Here is a 14732-nt window from a genome sequence, read left to right as displayed (position 1 = left end):
CAGGTCTTTAAATCTAAGATGATTCCTATATAAAAATAAATGGGAGGCAGTACAGCCTTTAACAGCTGAAATTCTCCTTGTGCAAGAGAGATCAGTCATCATTTGTGTTCTCAAACTACAGTGGCACTGCATAATAAGTGCAATAGTGGAGACCCAAGCTATTGTAAACCGCAAACATTTGTTTATTATTATTACTGTTATTGCTAAATTGTGTATTACTATATGTTTCTTTTTACCTCCATTGTTTTCCCCCTTTTTTGAATAGTTGTAGCAGCCACAACTGGTGATGCTAACGATCAGCCCCCAAATCCTCCTCAAAATGTACAGGTGAGGAACAGTAACCTCTTCAGTTTTCAGTTATTTGCTGAGTGACATTTAAGTATATGGACCAACATATCTTCCTCTAACACAATATCCCTGAAATGTGGGTACAATATTGTATTGTGTAATGTAACATTAGCACAGTGATTGCTGTGTTCTTTCTTTCTTTCTTTCTTTCTTTCTTTCTTTCTTTCTTTCTTTCTTTCTTTCTTTCTTTCTTTCTTTCTTTCTCCCTCTCTCTGATATATTAAATACGTGATTTGGGCCACACATTCCTGATAACTGAAATGCTTTCTTAGGCATCCTATGTATATATTGAACAAATTGTTCTGGTAAGAACTAATCTGCCTACTTTCCTTTCACTATAATCTTAATTGATAATTATCATCCTCACAAGTTAGCCCACTTCATCTTTAAATGTGTACATGATTGCCAACTTGAATTGGGGTGGATGACATCCTCACAAACTAAGCCATTGAGGTGTCCCTATATGTCACTCACTACAACTGTACCAAATTTGGTTCAGATTGGTTAGGCGGCCCACAAGTTACCCCACTTGCACCTCAAATATTCACGTATCCACCATCTTGAATCAGGGTGGGTGACATCATTTTAAACCATGCCATTGAGGTGTCCCTCTACAACTGTACCAAATTTGGTCCAAATTGGTTCTCCCTTGCACCTCAAACGTTCATGCATCCACCATCTTGAATTGGGGTGGATGACATCACAAACTACACTGTTGAGATGTCCCTATGTGATAGATAGATAGATCCTTTATAATGGTCATCAACCAGAGTGTCCCTATGTGTCACTAAGATAGCTCACTTGTGCCTCCAACGTGTACATGTCTGCCATCTTAAATTGGGGTGGATGTCATCATCACAAACTGAGGTGTTCCTATGTGTCACTACAACTGTACCCAATTTGGTGTGTGTTCTCTCTCTCTCTCTCTCTCTCTCTCTCTCTCTCTCTCTCTCACACACACACACACACACACACACACACACACACACACACACACACACACGGAATGTTGTGTGATCTCATAAGCTTGTTTTCCTTAAGGAAAGTAGGCTAAAAATTGTAAAAAAAAACAACAAATCCTGGTTGGTAAAATTTAATTTGCTTAGCTTTGTCCTTAGAATTTAATTATGTAGAGAATGTTTTAAAATAGAATTGTGAATTTTTAAGTGAGGGGGTCTGACTAATGGCCAGGTGTGCTTTTTTAAAATCAGATAGAGGAATCTGGAAAATTGACTGACATGGTCCCTGTGATTCAACAAACTTCCCTCATTGAAGTCAGTGCATCTGAAACCCAAGAAGGAGAACACACTACTGTTGCCATATGGAAGAAAGAGGAGGATTATATGAAAGCCTTATCTGATCAATATTGTCTTGAGAAGTATCAGGACAGTTACAATTTGTTGTGTGAGTAGACTCAAAATGAAGTGCTTAGTCAACCCTCACCAACCGCAAGGGTTCCGTGCAAAGGAAACCTCGTGGTTGGCCATAAACTAAAGGTCTACGGGGATGTGGGCGGGGGGTGGGGGCGGGTGGCAGTTGAGGAACCACAGTCACAAATGAAGCTCAGGGAAAAGGAAAAAATATTTTAAACCACTAAAAATTTGTAGAAATCACTAAAAATCAGAATGAACCTCAGGAAATGGGGGTGGGGTGTGTGAAAACATTAAAAATCGCTGAGCTGTGAATTAGGGGGAGATGGGGGTGGCTGGGATGAGGTTAGGGTTAGAGTGGGAGGGCTCAGGTGGGATTTTTATGGGGAAGAAAGGACACCTGCACCATCTTTCTCCTTCTCTCAAATATGCTAAACACCCCACATTCCAGGCTTACTGAAAATGATTTCATTGCAAATTAAAAGTGAATTTATTGAACAAAATGTCACCACCTTGAAGAACTATTATTATTATTGTTATTGTTATTGTTATTGTTATTATTAATATTTTTATATCCCACTCTTCCTCCAAGGAGCCCAGAGCAGTGTACTACATACTTGAGTTTCTCTTTCACAACAACCCTGTGAAGTAGGTTAGGTTGAGAGAGAAGTGACTGGCCCAGAGTCACCCAGCTAGTTTCATGGCTGAATGGGGATTTGAACTCAGGTCTCCCTGGTCCTAGTCCAGCACTCTAACCACTACACCATGCTGGTGTATGCATGGGTAGCGGTAGGCAAGCCAGCCCACAAAAATCCACTTGTATATCTAAAAAACCACAGTAGACAAATCTGCGATTGGTGAGGGATAACTGTATTGAGGATTTATTTATTTATTTATTTATTTTTGCATTTATATACCGCCTTTCATTAAAAAGATAACCCCAAGGCGGTTTACAAAAGTTAAAAACATACAATAAAAACACAATAAAAACATCATATTAAAAGTACAAAAACATATAAAAACAGGCATAAAAACAACACAACAAATACAACAAATAGAAACACAGAGAAGCCGCAGTAGAAAACAATCATGTAAAAGCCTGGGTAAAAAGCCAAGTCTTTAAAAGCTTTCTAAAAGCCGTGATGGAGTCCGAGGAACGAATGGCCGCTGGGAGAGGATATAAAAGAACTTGACATTTTATCCCTCAAGGTGTATTGTGTGTGTGTGGTGTGCCTGTCTGTCTTTGTCTAGAATTCTGCAGACTAGTTCAAGATATAATTATTTTCTACAGTAACATTGCAACACCAAGATCATTTACCCCCAGTGGTCTTAACTCTTGCCCAAGCATTTTGCCCATCCTTTTCTTTACATGCATGTCTGTCTTCACTTCAGTGTTGCTATTAACAATTAATTTCATTTATGCTCTGGACTTATTTAGAAATTTGAAATGCTCTGCACACATTCACACTGTCCTTCTGTTCACTTTTGCACCCAGCACAGCCACACACAGCCTTCTCACTGTACTGCTATAGAGAATAGTTAGTACTAGCTGGGCTGCATGCAGAGCATATGTTCCTCTAGTTTGCCACTGCTGAATACCCCCCACACTGCTGCCACCACCATCTCCTTCCCTGCCCACCAGCCTCCACCGCCATTCCTCCCACCCATACTTCCCCTGCCTACCCGTCACTATTTCCCCCTGCCAGACAGCCCACTCACTTGCTGCCGCCGGACGCTGTCTCATTTCCCAGCCAGCTGGCCTCCACCACCATTTTCTTCCCTCCCACCCGTCCCCATCGCTAGGAACATAGGAAGCTGCCATATATACTAAGTCAGACCATTGACTCAGCTCAGTATTGTCTTCACAGACTGGCAGCGGCTTCTTCAAGGTTGCAGGCAGAAATCTCTCTCAGCCCTATCTTGGAGATGCCAGGGAGGGAACTTGGAACCTTCTGCTCTTCCCAGAGCAGCTCCACCCCCTGAGGGGAATATCTTACAGTGCTTACACTTCTAGTCTCCCATTCACATGTAACAGGGGGACCCTGCGTAGCTAAGGGGACAAGTCATACTTGCTACCACAAGACCAGCTCGCCACTGCTCGCGAACTCTCGTGAGAGCTGCCGCACATGGGATTAGCAACGGGTATGCCTAAGAGAAATACATATAAAGAAGAAGATGATATTAAGCATGTTTAGCATGTTCAGAAATAAATCTCACAAGCTGACCCCCACACAGAGCATCTGCGCATTTTGGGGGGCTGGCTACCTCTCCCCCCCCCCCCCGCCCCAGTCTCCGGCCGGGCTGCCTTCGCCTGGCCTCCCCGGCCGGGCCTGCTGCCACCCTGGCCTCCACCGAGACATGCCTCAGCCAGTCAGGTGCATCCCTCCTCTCCGCTGCCCAGCCAATCAGCTGGGTTGCCGGGATGCATACCCACAGAGGCTGAGGCACGTCTACGGGGATTAAATATATTGATTGCTGCAGAGGACTGTTTACTTAACTTCTTTCATTCCTTTCCCCCTTTTTATTCCAATGCAGCAGAGCTTCCAGTTTCCCATCTCCTACATCATGTGATACCAAGATCCTACTCATTCCCTGTGGACCCATCAGTACAGTCGGCAACAGATGAAACAGCTGTACAGCTAAGTGAGCTCTTGTCTCTTCCAGTGTTGATGAAACGGTCAATTACTGCTCCCTTGGTTTCTCAGTAAGTAAGATTTAGGAGAAATGAGTCTACTTAGTAGTAATATATATGTTTTTCGTTTCTGGTTATATCCTTTCCTTAAGAGAGAAGAACACATTGATTTGTATCTATCATTTGTTCTGCAATATATGTAATTCAGCTGTTGCTGCAACAAGTGCAAATTGGCTTTAGTGTGGCCCTTGGTGTGTTCAGATTTTATGTAAACAGCCTTTGTATGTCTGTAAATACTAAATCGGATTTCCTCTTCACTTTTTTTAGGCCAATTGCTATGTGCATTTGATTGAGCAATGGGAAATACTTTTGAATAGTACAGGAAAAGATCACATGCAAGTGTAATAAGAAGGGTGAGAGAGGATAACTCGGTTACTGACAGAGCTGACTTGTCACACCATCTTGGGGACATCCAGTTTAAGAAACCAATTGCTGCAGGTGGCCATGAATGAATGGTAGTTCATTACAGTGAGCCCTTGGAAGGCATCAACATCCCAACTTTAATTTGGGATATATGATCAAAATGTTGGGAATTTAATATCTTTATGGTGATCAGGGATCATTCCCAACATCGGTAATGTGCCTGTCCAGTAGCCCTGCTGAAGGAATTCACAACTCCTCTAGGCTCTATGAAGCTCTGCCCTTCATGCGCAGAGTGCACTTGGGACCTTGGGCAACAGAGTGCACTTGGGACCTTGGGCAGCAAACTTCTTTTTTGACCACCTCAGTGTGTGTGCCTCTTTAAGATTTGCTCCACGTATTCACCATAGTTCCTGTGGAAATTCAAAGAAAACTGGTTTCGTTTCTAAGTCTTTGACTTGGACTGCTCTTGACTACTCTCTTTCCTATCATTTTGGAATCAGGGATGCTCAGAAAACTTTTTCAAAGTGCTCATCTTGTGGGGGGACTCTCCCATCGTTGAACAAGCACAGCCAGTGTTTGCTCTCTTTGAGAGAAGATCATATTGTCTGGACATGTAAGATCTACCTCTCTTTTTGTAAGCAGACCAGAAAAAGTAGAAAATTGCATCTTAGAGTTGCTTTATACAAAAAAGTTATGCCCAGACACCTGTGCCTCATCGTCCATTACTGTTGACATCCACGGCATTGATTTTGTAAGAACATAAGAACAGCCCTTCTGGATCAGGCCTATCTAGTCCAGCATCCTGTTTCACACATGCCTCTGGGAAGTCCACAGGTAAGAGGTGAGGGCATGCCCTCTTGCTGTTGCCTCAGTCTAGTAGCCACTGATAGATTTGTCCATGAATTTCTTCTTCTTCTGCATGATCCCCACCGTCCACTTCTGGGGAGGCTCGTCTGTGGCTACCTTCATGTCGTTTGGTGGCCACCCAGGGACGGGCCTTCTCTGTTGTCGCCCCAAGACTTTGGAATGCACTTGCCGTGGGGATAAGAGTCTCCCCATCTCTAGTGGCTTTTAAAAGGGTTGTTTTAAATTGTTTTTAGTATTTGTTTGTTGTGAACCACCCTGGGACCTTGGGTTAGGGCGGTATAGAAATGTGCTAAATAAATAAATAATAAATAATTTGTGTAAGCCCCGTTTAAGAACATGAAACAGCCCTGCTGGATCAGGCCCAAGGCCCATCTAGTCCTCCATCCTGTTTCACACAGCATCCTGTTTCACACAGTGGCCCTCCAAGCCATCCAAGCTTGTGGCCATCCCCACATCCCGTGGCAAAGAATTCCATAGATTAATTATGTGCTGTTTGAAAAAGTACTTCCTTTTGTTGGTCTTAAATTTCCTGGCCTTCATTTTCATGGGATGATTACTGCTTCTAGTGTTGTGAGAGAAAGAGAGAAGTTTCTTTCTGTCCACTCTCTCTACTCCGTGTATAATTTAACACACCTCCATCATGTCTCCCTGTAGTCACCTCTTTTCCAAGGTAAAAAGCCCCAGATTCTGTAGCTTTGCCACATAAAGAAGGTGCTCCAGGCCCCTGATCATCTTGGTTGCCCTCTTCCACACCTTTTCCAGTTCTACAATGACGTTCTTAAGATACAATGATCAACTGTATGCAATACTCCAAATGTGGCTGCACCATAGATTTGTATAAGGGCATTATAATATTAGCATTTTATTTTCAGCCCCCTTCCTAATTATCCCTAGCATGGAATTTTCCTTTTCCACAGCTGCCATGCTCTGAGTTGACACTTTCAAAAAGCGGTCTGTCAGACTCCCAGGGGACGAGGTGGGCTCCTAACCCTTCTTGAACTCCAGAATGACTGGAGCAACCCCAAAAAGGTCAGCTTCAGGAACAGCCAGGGGATGTTGTCACCTGAGTCATCCTCCTGGCTTGCTGTATTCAGCCAGTTCCCTCTCCTGGAGAACTCCAGGCTCCCATACTCAGAAGCAGCTCCTCATCATCAGCTGCCTTGTCTTTAAATGCCCCAGTGCAGAACTGACAGGGCTTAAAGCCTACTTCCAGCCCCACCCCCTTTCTGACCTTGCTTCCTGTTTTCTGCCACACCCAACCTAGCTGTCTCCCTAGAGCTGTTTCCTGCAGTTCTCCCTGCCTTGCCCTTTCAACCCCACTGGGATCTGATCAGCCTGGGCCCTTCTCATCCCTACTGCCCCCTAAAGGAGACGAAAGCCTCAGAGGAGGGATACCATGCCCTTCTCCAGACTCCACAGGGCCACCCAGGCGACTGGGTAACATGGCATCCCAACACGGTCCACCAAGAGCCCAAGATCTTTCTCCTGGTCAGTCACTGACAGCTCAAACCCCATCAGTGTATATATGAAGTTGCTTACACTGAACTGCATTTGCCATTTTGTCACCCACTTACCAAATTTGGAGAGATCCTTTTGGAGCTCCTCACAATCTGTTTTGGATTTCACTACACTAACCTGAATAGTTTAATTTTGTCTGCAAATTTGACCACTTTGCTGCTTACCCCAACTTCTTAAAGGGCACTGGTCCCAGTACAGATCCTTAGAGGACCCCACTTATTACTTTCCTCCATTTAGAGAACTGTCCATTTATTCCTTTTGTCAACCAGATCACTTTTATCCATATGCCTACTGTCAGCACTTCCACAACACAGCCTGAAGCACATGCCATGGCTGCTAAGAGTCCTAAGTTTACTCCCAGTTTTGGCATAGACTTTCTTTCTACACCTTCGATGTCCAAAGATCTTCCTCTGTTACAGGATATAGAATTGATTCTGGGTTCTACGATTAATACACCATCTGGCTCCACCTTCAAAGGATTTTCCTTAGATGATGATGATGATTTTGATTTCTATACCGCCCTTCCAAAAGTAGCTCAGGGCGGTTTACAAAGAGAAACAATAAATAAATAAGATGGCTCCCTGTCCCCAAAGGGCTCACATTCTAAAACGAAACATAAGATAGACACCAGCAACAGTCACTAGAAGTACTGTGCTGGGGGTGGATAGGGCCAGTTACTCTCCCCCTGCTAAATAAAGACAATCACCACGGTAGATGGTCTGGATGTTGATGAGGACCTGGGTTCAGGTCTAGTACTGATTCCAAAAACCCCATCAGCATCTCCTGCTAGAGTAACACCATTCTCCTTCCCATCCTACATGGCTACTTACCCTTGGAAGAAGAGATATCACTGTTCTACACCTGGCTATTCCTCCTTTAGGAAACATATGGACTACTGGACCTCCTCCTGTTCCTCCGCCCCACCCCCCCTTAGAACCTCTGCAAAGTCCAATGGGTTTCTCAAACTCACTCAAAGTCTCTGGATGTCCAGATCCTTCCTGCTTCAAGGGAACAGAATCAGTCCACAGTACCTGAGGAAGATAAATCAGACTATGAGTACACTTCAGGTGCTGATTCAGAAGATGGCTTTTTCCAAATAGAGAATCCTTCCAACCATTCGCCAGATAAAAATGTCCCGAACCAACCTTCTAACTTCCCAATAGAGGAAACCAAGTCATACCATGTTCAGGTGGCTGAAATTGCAAGAGTCTTGGGTTGGAGAAAATTCCCAGCCCCAGAAGTCAAGGATCTGGTTTATGACTTCATGTCATCTAGATCTGTTGTGCAACCAGCAGCATTACCAATGTTACTGGTTCTTTCCAATTACTCCAAATCCACCTGGGATGCACCGTCATCCTCAGTCTTGACATCTAAGCATTTTGAGAGTTTTTATAGGATTCAAGAGGTAGATTGTCCCTTTCTCTTTAAGCATCCTCCTCCGAACTCACTTGTAGTAAACTGCCTCGAGTAACAAATCTTGAAGAAAACACTCAGCCCTAGTAAAAAAGAAGGGAGAAAACTGGACTCCATTGGGCACAGGTTCTGTTCGGGTTCTTGCCTCTCCATCAAGACTGCTAATTACATCGCCTGTATGGCAAAATATTATTCCTATCTGGATCGTGGTCTGTTGTGGTCATAAGGAATGGGCATGTCTAACAAGCAATGGAAAATATTATTGGGTTGCAACAGTTACAATGGACTAGCCATTACGCCTCAGTTTCTGTTGAGCAAAATAAGCTTCTGTACACAGCCTTGCAATTTGTTACATTTCTACAGCAAATTTCTCTGCCCATTATCTTGCATTTTTAGCTGAGGCTAAACTCATGCAAGCAAAACTGTACTTTTCCACTGACATTTTCTCGTCTCTTGGCACCATTTTAATACTTTCCAATACACTTTTCAGGGATGGGCTGGGAGGGTGGTGTGTGGTGTGGTGGAGTTGGTTAATTATTCTACAATTCACCCTTTTGTGCTTTTGAGCACAACCCTCCCATAATGCTTCTATTCCATATCTGTTTGCATCATATCACAAATCTCTTCAATCACATCCTTGTATTCTTCTTTCATCCTTTGCAAAGCAAGGTACATGGGGTTAAGTTATTCTCAGGCTACTCTCTACACATACAGGGCTGGAACTTTAAAAGGCAAAATATTAGTTGCATTAGAACTAGCAGGCCTATAATCAGAAAAGCAAAGTAAAGAAATCTTATTTCAGAGTTTTCCAATCAAGTCCAGAGATTTCTCGTTTCATTTTGGTGGATTTCTGCAGCTTCATCTCATAACCTTTTTGCATGATCAAAGATCACGTCATGATAATTTGGTATATAGACTTAACATTCCTTTCCAGTCAAAGCACAGACTCCTCCTTACTGGCTAAAACATAATCCAGTGCCAAACGATTTTGTAAGGCAATGGTTCTCATAGCAACCTTTTCAGATGACACCTTTTCTAAAGCATCTGCAGTCTCATTAGCCACCTTTTCCAGCATACCAGCTAATAAATGGACTTCTTTAAGGGTGTGAGCTACCCCATACCTTGGGAGGACAATGGAACCAAATAAATCAGTTTCTGAAATAGCACGCACATTTCTTTTCTTACCTTCAGGTAGAGTATTTAGATATCTCATGCCCGGGGGTTGTATATCCTAGATAACAACTCCCTGACCAGTTAGTTGGTAGCCAGGCATAAGCTTGGTCCTTATGAGAAATGAGACAACTCTCTCACCTTGAACAGGAAAACAAATCCTTTTCAACAACACAAGTGGGAAGATAACCAATCAATCCTCTACAATATATTCCAACACTGGGGGGACTCCCTGATATATCTCTTTGCAACTGCAAACAATACTGCCCAAGAGCTGGTGCGGGATAAAGGTCTCTCAGGGATGCCTTCCAACTGCCACGGAAGGACCACTGTTTCTACCTGAGACTTGCAACATGTTAGCAAGTCCACTCTGATAATGTGGAGACTAAATTACTAGACACTTTGCTGAATGAAAGGAAAGCAAAGGTGGAATTACTAAGTGGAATTACCCTTGTCAAGAAGACAAAGAGGCTCTTTGTCACCTTCAAAGGTCATAACAAGGGCAACACTCTTTCCAAACAAAAGATTTCAAATTAGTTTGGAGGACTCTTTTTACAGACTTCAAGGAGTAAAACCTCCTCCAACTATTAAAGTCCATTCCATGAGGGCTATGGCTACCTCTGCAGCACATATGTCTGGAATTAACATTATGGACATTTGTAAAGCAGCCACATGTTCTTCTAACATACCATTCATAAGCATGATACCATTGACACGTGAACAGTGGCTGAGGCTAATTTTGGATGGGTGGTTTTAAAGTAAGTTCTTTAATAATATCCTCACACCCTGCCACCTCTTTGGTGAGCTTGTTAATCACCGATGTTGGGAATGATCCCAGATCACCATAAAAGATTGCTTACCTGTAGCAGGTGATCTTTAGGTGATCCAGTATCATTCAGAACATCTGTCCAGCCTCCTTGCTGCTTGGATGTTAGGTTAATTACTTATTTTCAATGCTTCCAGCAGAAGCATTGAACTCTCATGGTTGACCAGGAACTGAACTACAGGAGTTTTGCTGCCCAAGATACTGAGTGTGCTCCATCCGCAAAGGGTGGAGCTTCAGAGCACCTGGAGGAGTTATGAAATCCTTCCATGGAGCTACTGTGCAGGTGTGTTACCCATGTTGTGAATTATCCCAGATCACCTGTTACAGGAAAGCAACCTGCTTTTATTCTCTGTTTGATTTAAGACTCACAATAGAAGTGTATCTTTAGAGGCTGTTTTATCATGGTTCTGGTAGAGATTTCTTGGTTTTTCCTAGGTGCTTAATGATTATATTTGTTGTACTTACTAAAGGAAATTGTGGGCTGCATTTTTTGTTTTAAAACATCTTTTAACAACCAAATAAGAGCACTTAGTCCATATTTTCACTTGTTCCCAGTGTCTCTCTTGTGAACAAAGCCATTGTTGATTACTACTTTGTGGAACTGAATGTTGAGAAGCATTTTGAAACATTGAGGCATTTTTTGTTGATGGAAGACGGAGAGTTTGCTCAGTCGCTCAGTGATTTGCTCTTTGAAAAGGTACTTGCACAAACTGTTCTTTTCGCCTCCAGTATTTGGCTATGTCCTGTTGCTAATGTAGCAATATTGCACCATGTACCTGCTACTACAGATAAGGATATTGTGCAGCATCCAGCATACTGGCAGTATACAGAAGTCTGACAGTTGTATTAGGAAGGTCCCCAATGGCAGGGGAGCGGGGTGTGGGGAAACAACTATTTAATTATTATGGGTAGAACCACCTCTTGGGGGTTCTTACTATATGAGGTGAAATGCTGTTTTTGACTAAATAAGCAAACAGCACTAGGTACTTTTGTAAGAATTACTATAGACCAGTTCAAATCATACTGTCTGATTGGTTTCCCCAACTGCATGAGGAGGAGTGTGCGCACAGGTTGCCAGAATGCCATCCCAAGAGCACTAATTTGAAGCAGTATTTCAACCCAATGCCTGGGATGGTTTGTAAGGTCTGCCCCTCCCCCCCCCTTACCACATGCTAGATGGGGTGAGGGTAGAGGTGTACACGCTTTTCCTCAAACAGTTGGGCGGCTGGTCAGATGGTGTCATCTGAACCAGCTCTATAATATGAGAACATGAATTCTCCTTCTGTGATGTGTTTTTAAATTCCAGCTTGGATCAGGGCAGACACCAGGTGAACTTCTGAACCCACTCGTTCTCAATTCCATCTTAAATAAGGCTTTGCAGTACAGTCTTCATGGAGACACTCACCTGGCTTCCAATCTCTCTTTTGCACTGAGGTATCTTCCAGAGATGTTTAAGCCCAATGCGCCTGATGCCCTAAACTGCTTGGAACTCTGGTATAAGGTAAAAAAAGCTCGCAGAAAAATTGAGAAGTGAACGGACATTAGCATTTGTCTTATATAGAGACATCATTAATTGAGGTTAATTAATCCAGATCATCCTGTTATCTCTTATGCATTCGCTGTGTTATGTTAGTAGCAAAAATAGTTGAGCCCTTACCTTAAAGTGCAGTTTAATGCTCCAGTGTTAGGGAAACTTGTCATGCCAATAGGATTTGATTATTTATTTTATTTATTTATTTTTAGGTTGATTGGCCATTAAATATAGTCATCACTGAGAACTGCATGAATAAATATAACAAGATTTTCTCTTTCCTGTTGCAATTGAAGCATATGGTTTGGACCCTTAAGGACGTTTGGTTCCACTTAAAGCGAACTGGTAAGATAAGTCTGACTACTCAATTTATCTGCCTATTCAGATAAGCTGGGTTACACATGCACTAACAAAGTTTGTTTCCTGCTGTGTCTATTCCATGAGGGTATTTGTTTATTTAAATTCAGACTTGCATAATTTCAGGGTGAAAGCAGTGGTCCAACCAAACTGAAGAGGTTTCTGCCTCTTTACCATAGTGGATGATGGAAAGACAAGCTGTTCTTCACATGGAGACAGGAAGACTATCCAGTCGTGTGGAGATGGAACTTCCTAGTTCCCTTTGGCACTGTTTTTCTCCCTCCTTCCTCTGGTATGGAAGTGAGTGCTGCCCATAGAAAAGAATGGAGAGAACTAGGATTCTAATGTAAACTTTCATTGGGCAGTCACATGCCAATCTAGAAACAAAAGCTATCAGCAACAAGAGGAGCTCATGTTCTCCCTACCTTGGATGGGGAGTGTGTGTGTGTGTGTGAGAGAGAGAGAGAGAGAGTGAGTGAGAGAGTGAGAGTGAGAGACAGAGATGGCTAGTTTTTAACCATTTAAAAAATAGCTCTGTCCATGTAAATGCAGCCTGTTTTCCCACAGTGCAGGTAGGAGAGCTCTGGCTAAGAATGTGGCTTATGTATCCTACTATTAATTACTGCAGGTTAGAAAAGGGGCAAAGACTGGTTTTGATTTCCAGCCCCAAATACCCCATACAAAATCCTAAGTGTGTGTAGAAGTATTGTGCTCCATTGACTTGTGAGGAGACACATCACATGTGTGTTTAAACTCAAAGAAGTTTCATTTTTCACACATGAAACCTCAGAGAATGAACTGCTGTCTTCACTGTTACCTTACATGGTGCTGGGGTTGGGGGGGAGAAAGCACTGCTGCCCATTCCCAGGTATGGTAAAGTCTGGCTTTATTTTCTATGGGCAGCTCTTGCTTCCACCACAGGGGAGACCAAAAATGGCTTCCAGAGTGGACCCTGAAGCTGGTCTCTGTATGTCAGCATAATTATTACAAGTCTATGGTTTTTCAAGTCATTTGATATATTAATGCTGTTGCAATGAAAGCACCATAGTGCTACTGCATGTGTCACAAGTGTTACAGAAGAACACATTTGAAAAACCACAGCAAAGGAAGCAAAGCATAAGAAGTTACACATATGAGGGGATGCACCCTGACCCAAGTAATTAGCCACAAAAAATCCAAGCAGATGTACACACTGTGCAAACTCGCCCTTTGTCAAACTTGTTTCAGGAAAAAAGTATACCTGTTTTTCAAGCTGCATAAGAAATTGTAACTTTTCAGAGCATTATTGCTGCCGCCGCCACCATAAATATATGTTGTCTTGTTTTTATGCTTGTTTTATATGTTTTTAGCTTGATGTTTTTATTGCTTGATGTTTTTATTGCTTTTATTGTATGTTTTAATTTTTGTAAACTGCCTTGGGACTTTCTTTTAATGAAAGGCGGTATAGAAATGTAAAAATAAATAAATAAATAAATAAAAATAATCTTTTCATTTTGATTTTTCAGCTCTAGTAAAACATGCATCAAACTCAGTTCAGTTTCGACAGCTCCAGCTTTATAAACATGAAATGCAACACTTTGTTAAAGTTATTCAAGGTTATATTGCCAATCAGATCCTGCATGTGACATGGTGTGAATTTGGAAATAAACTGTCTTCTGTAGGAAATCTGGAAGAAATTTACAGAACGCACGCAGAATACCTCAACAAAGCAATCTTCCGGTAGGAGACTTTTAACTACAGTATATCATATTTGTCTGCCTGATATACTGAGCAAGATTTTTAAAATAAAATGTTGAATAAATGTGAGTCCTCGTTACACTGGCTTTTGCCACTTGACCTGTTTGGAGCTAGTAGACTTCACCTCTTGCACATTGCAAGGATGGTAATTAGGATGGAAAGCTGAGGGGAGCAGGTGGAAAGCTGGATCCCATTTCAAGGCGCTTGAAGCTTAGCTGACATCACTGTGATGCCTAGGGAAGAGGCCATATATCTCTCACACACACACACACACACACCCCACCATAGACTGTTTGTTTCAAGATGATGGGTGTACATGATAGTATGCATACATGGGAATGGGAGGTGGTGGGAGGGAAAGGAATCTCCTAATTCAAAACTTTCAGCCCAATGTGACATTGATAAATAAGTTTCATTTCATGTGTAATCAACCTTTTAATGATTGTAAGAATCGATCTTTCTGATGCACAGACTTTGGACTGTACTAGTGCCTGGTGGCTGTTCTGGGTTGAGTAGGGGCAAACAAACAGAGAGTTAAGT

General features: G+C 42.5%; 1 protein-coding gene and 1 long non-coding RNA gene across 5 annotated transcripts in view; one reads left to right on the top strand and one right to left on the bottom strand.

Moving 5' to 3' along the window:
* The window catches only part of TUBGCP6 (tubulin gamma complex associated protein 6), a 57558-nt gene that overhangs the window by 26940 nt on the left and 15886 nt on the right, over positions 1 to 14732 (top strand). For all 4 annotated transcript variants that reach the window (XM_053252103.1, XM_053252102.1, XM_053252104.1 and 1 more), the window contains exons 18-24: positions 266 to 327; positions 1560 to 1752; positions 4254 to 4422; positions 11123 to 11264; positions 11874 to 12068; positions 12311 to 12443; positions 13961 to 14174. In XM_053252103.1, coding sequence (XP_053108078.1) covers positions 266 to 327; positions 1560 to 1752; positions 4254 to 4422; positions 11123 to 11264; positions 11874 to 12068; positions 12311 to 12443; positions 13961 to 14174 — 1108 coding nt within the window. The remainder of the gene's footprint in view (positions 1 to 265; positions 328 to 1559; positions 1753 to 4253; positions 4423 to 11122; positions 11265 to 11873; positions 12069 to 12310; positions 12444 to 13960; positions 14175 to 14732) is intronic.
* On the bottom strand, positions 3527 to 8838 carry LOC128326050 (uncharacterized). The gene is made up of 3 exons (XR_008307827.1): positions 8339 to 8838; positions 8129 to 8189; positions 3527 to 3866 (listed from the first exon to the last, which is right to left on the bottom strand). It is a non-coding gene; the product is annotated as an uncharacterized LOC128326050 (long non-coding RNA).

Source organism: Hemicordylus capensis, chromosome 5, assembly GCF_027244095.1.
Source record: "Hemicordylus capensis ecotype Gifberg chromosome 5, rHemCap1.1.pri, whole genome shotgun sequence".
Lineage (NCBI taxonomy): Eukaryota > Metazoa > Chordata > Lepidosauria > Squamata > Cordylidae > Hemicordylus > Hemicordylus capensis.
This window is presented reverse-complemented; position numbering and strand designations above follow the sequence as displayed.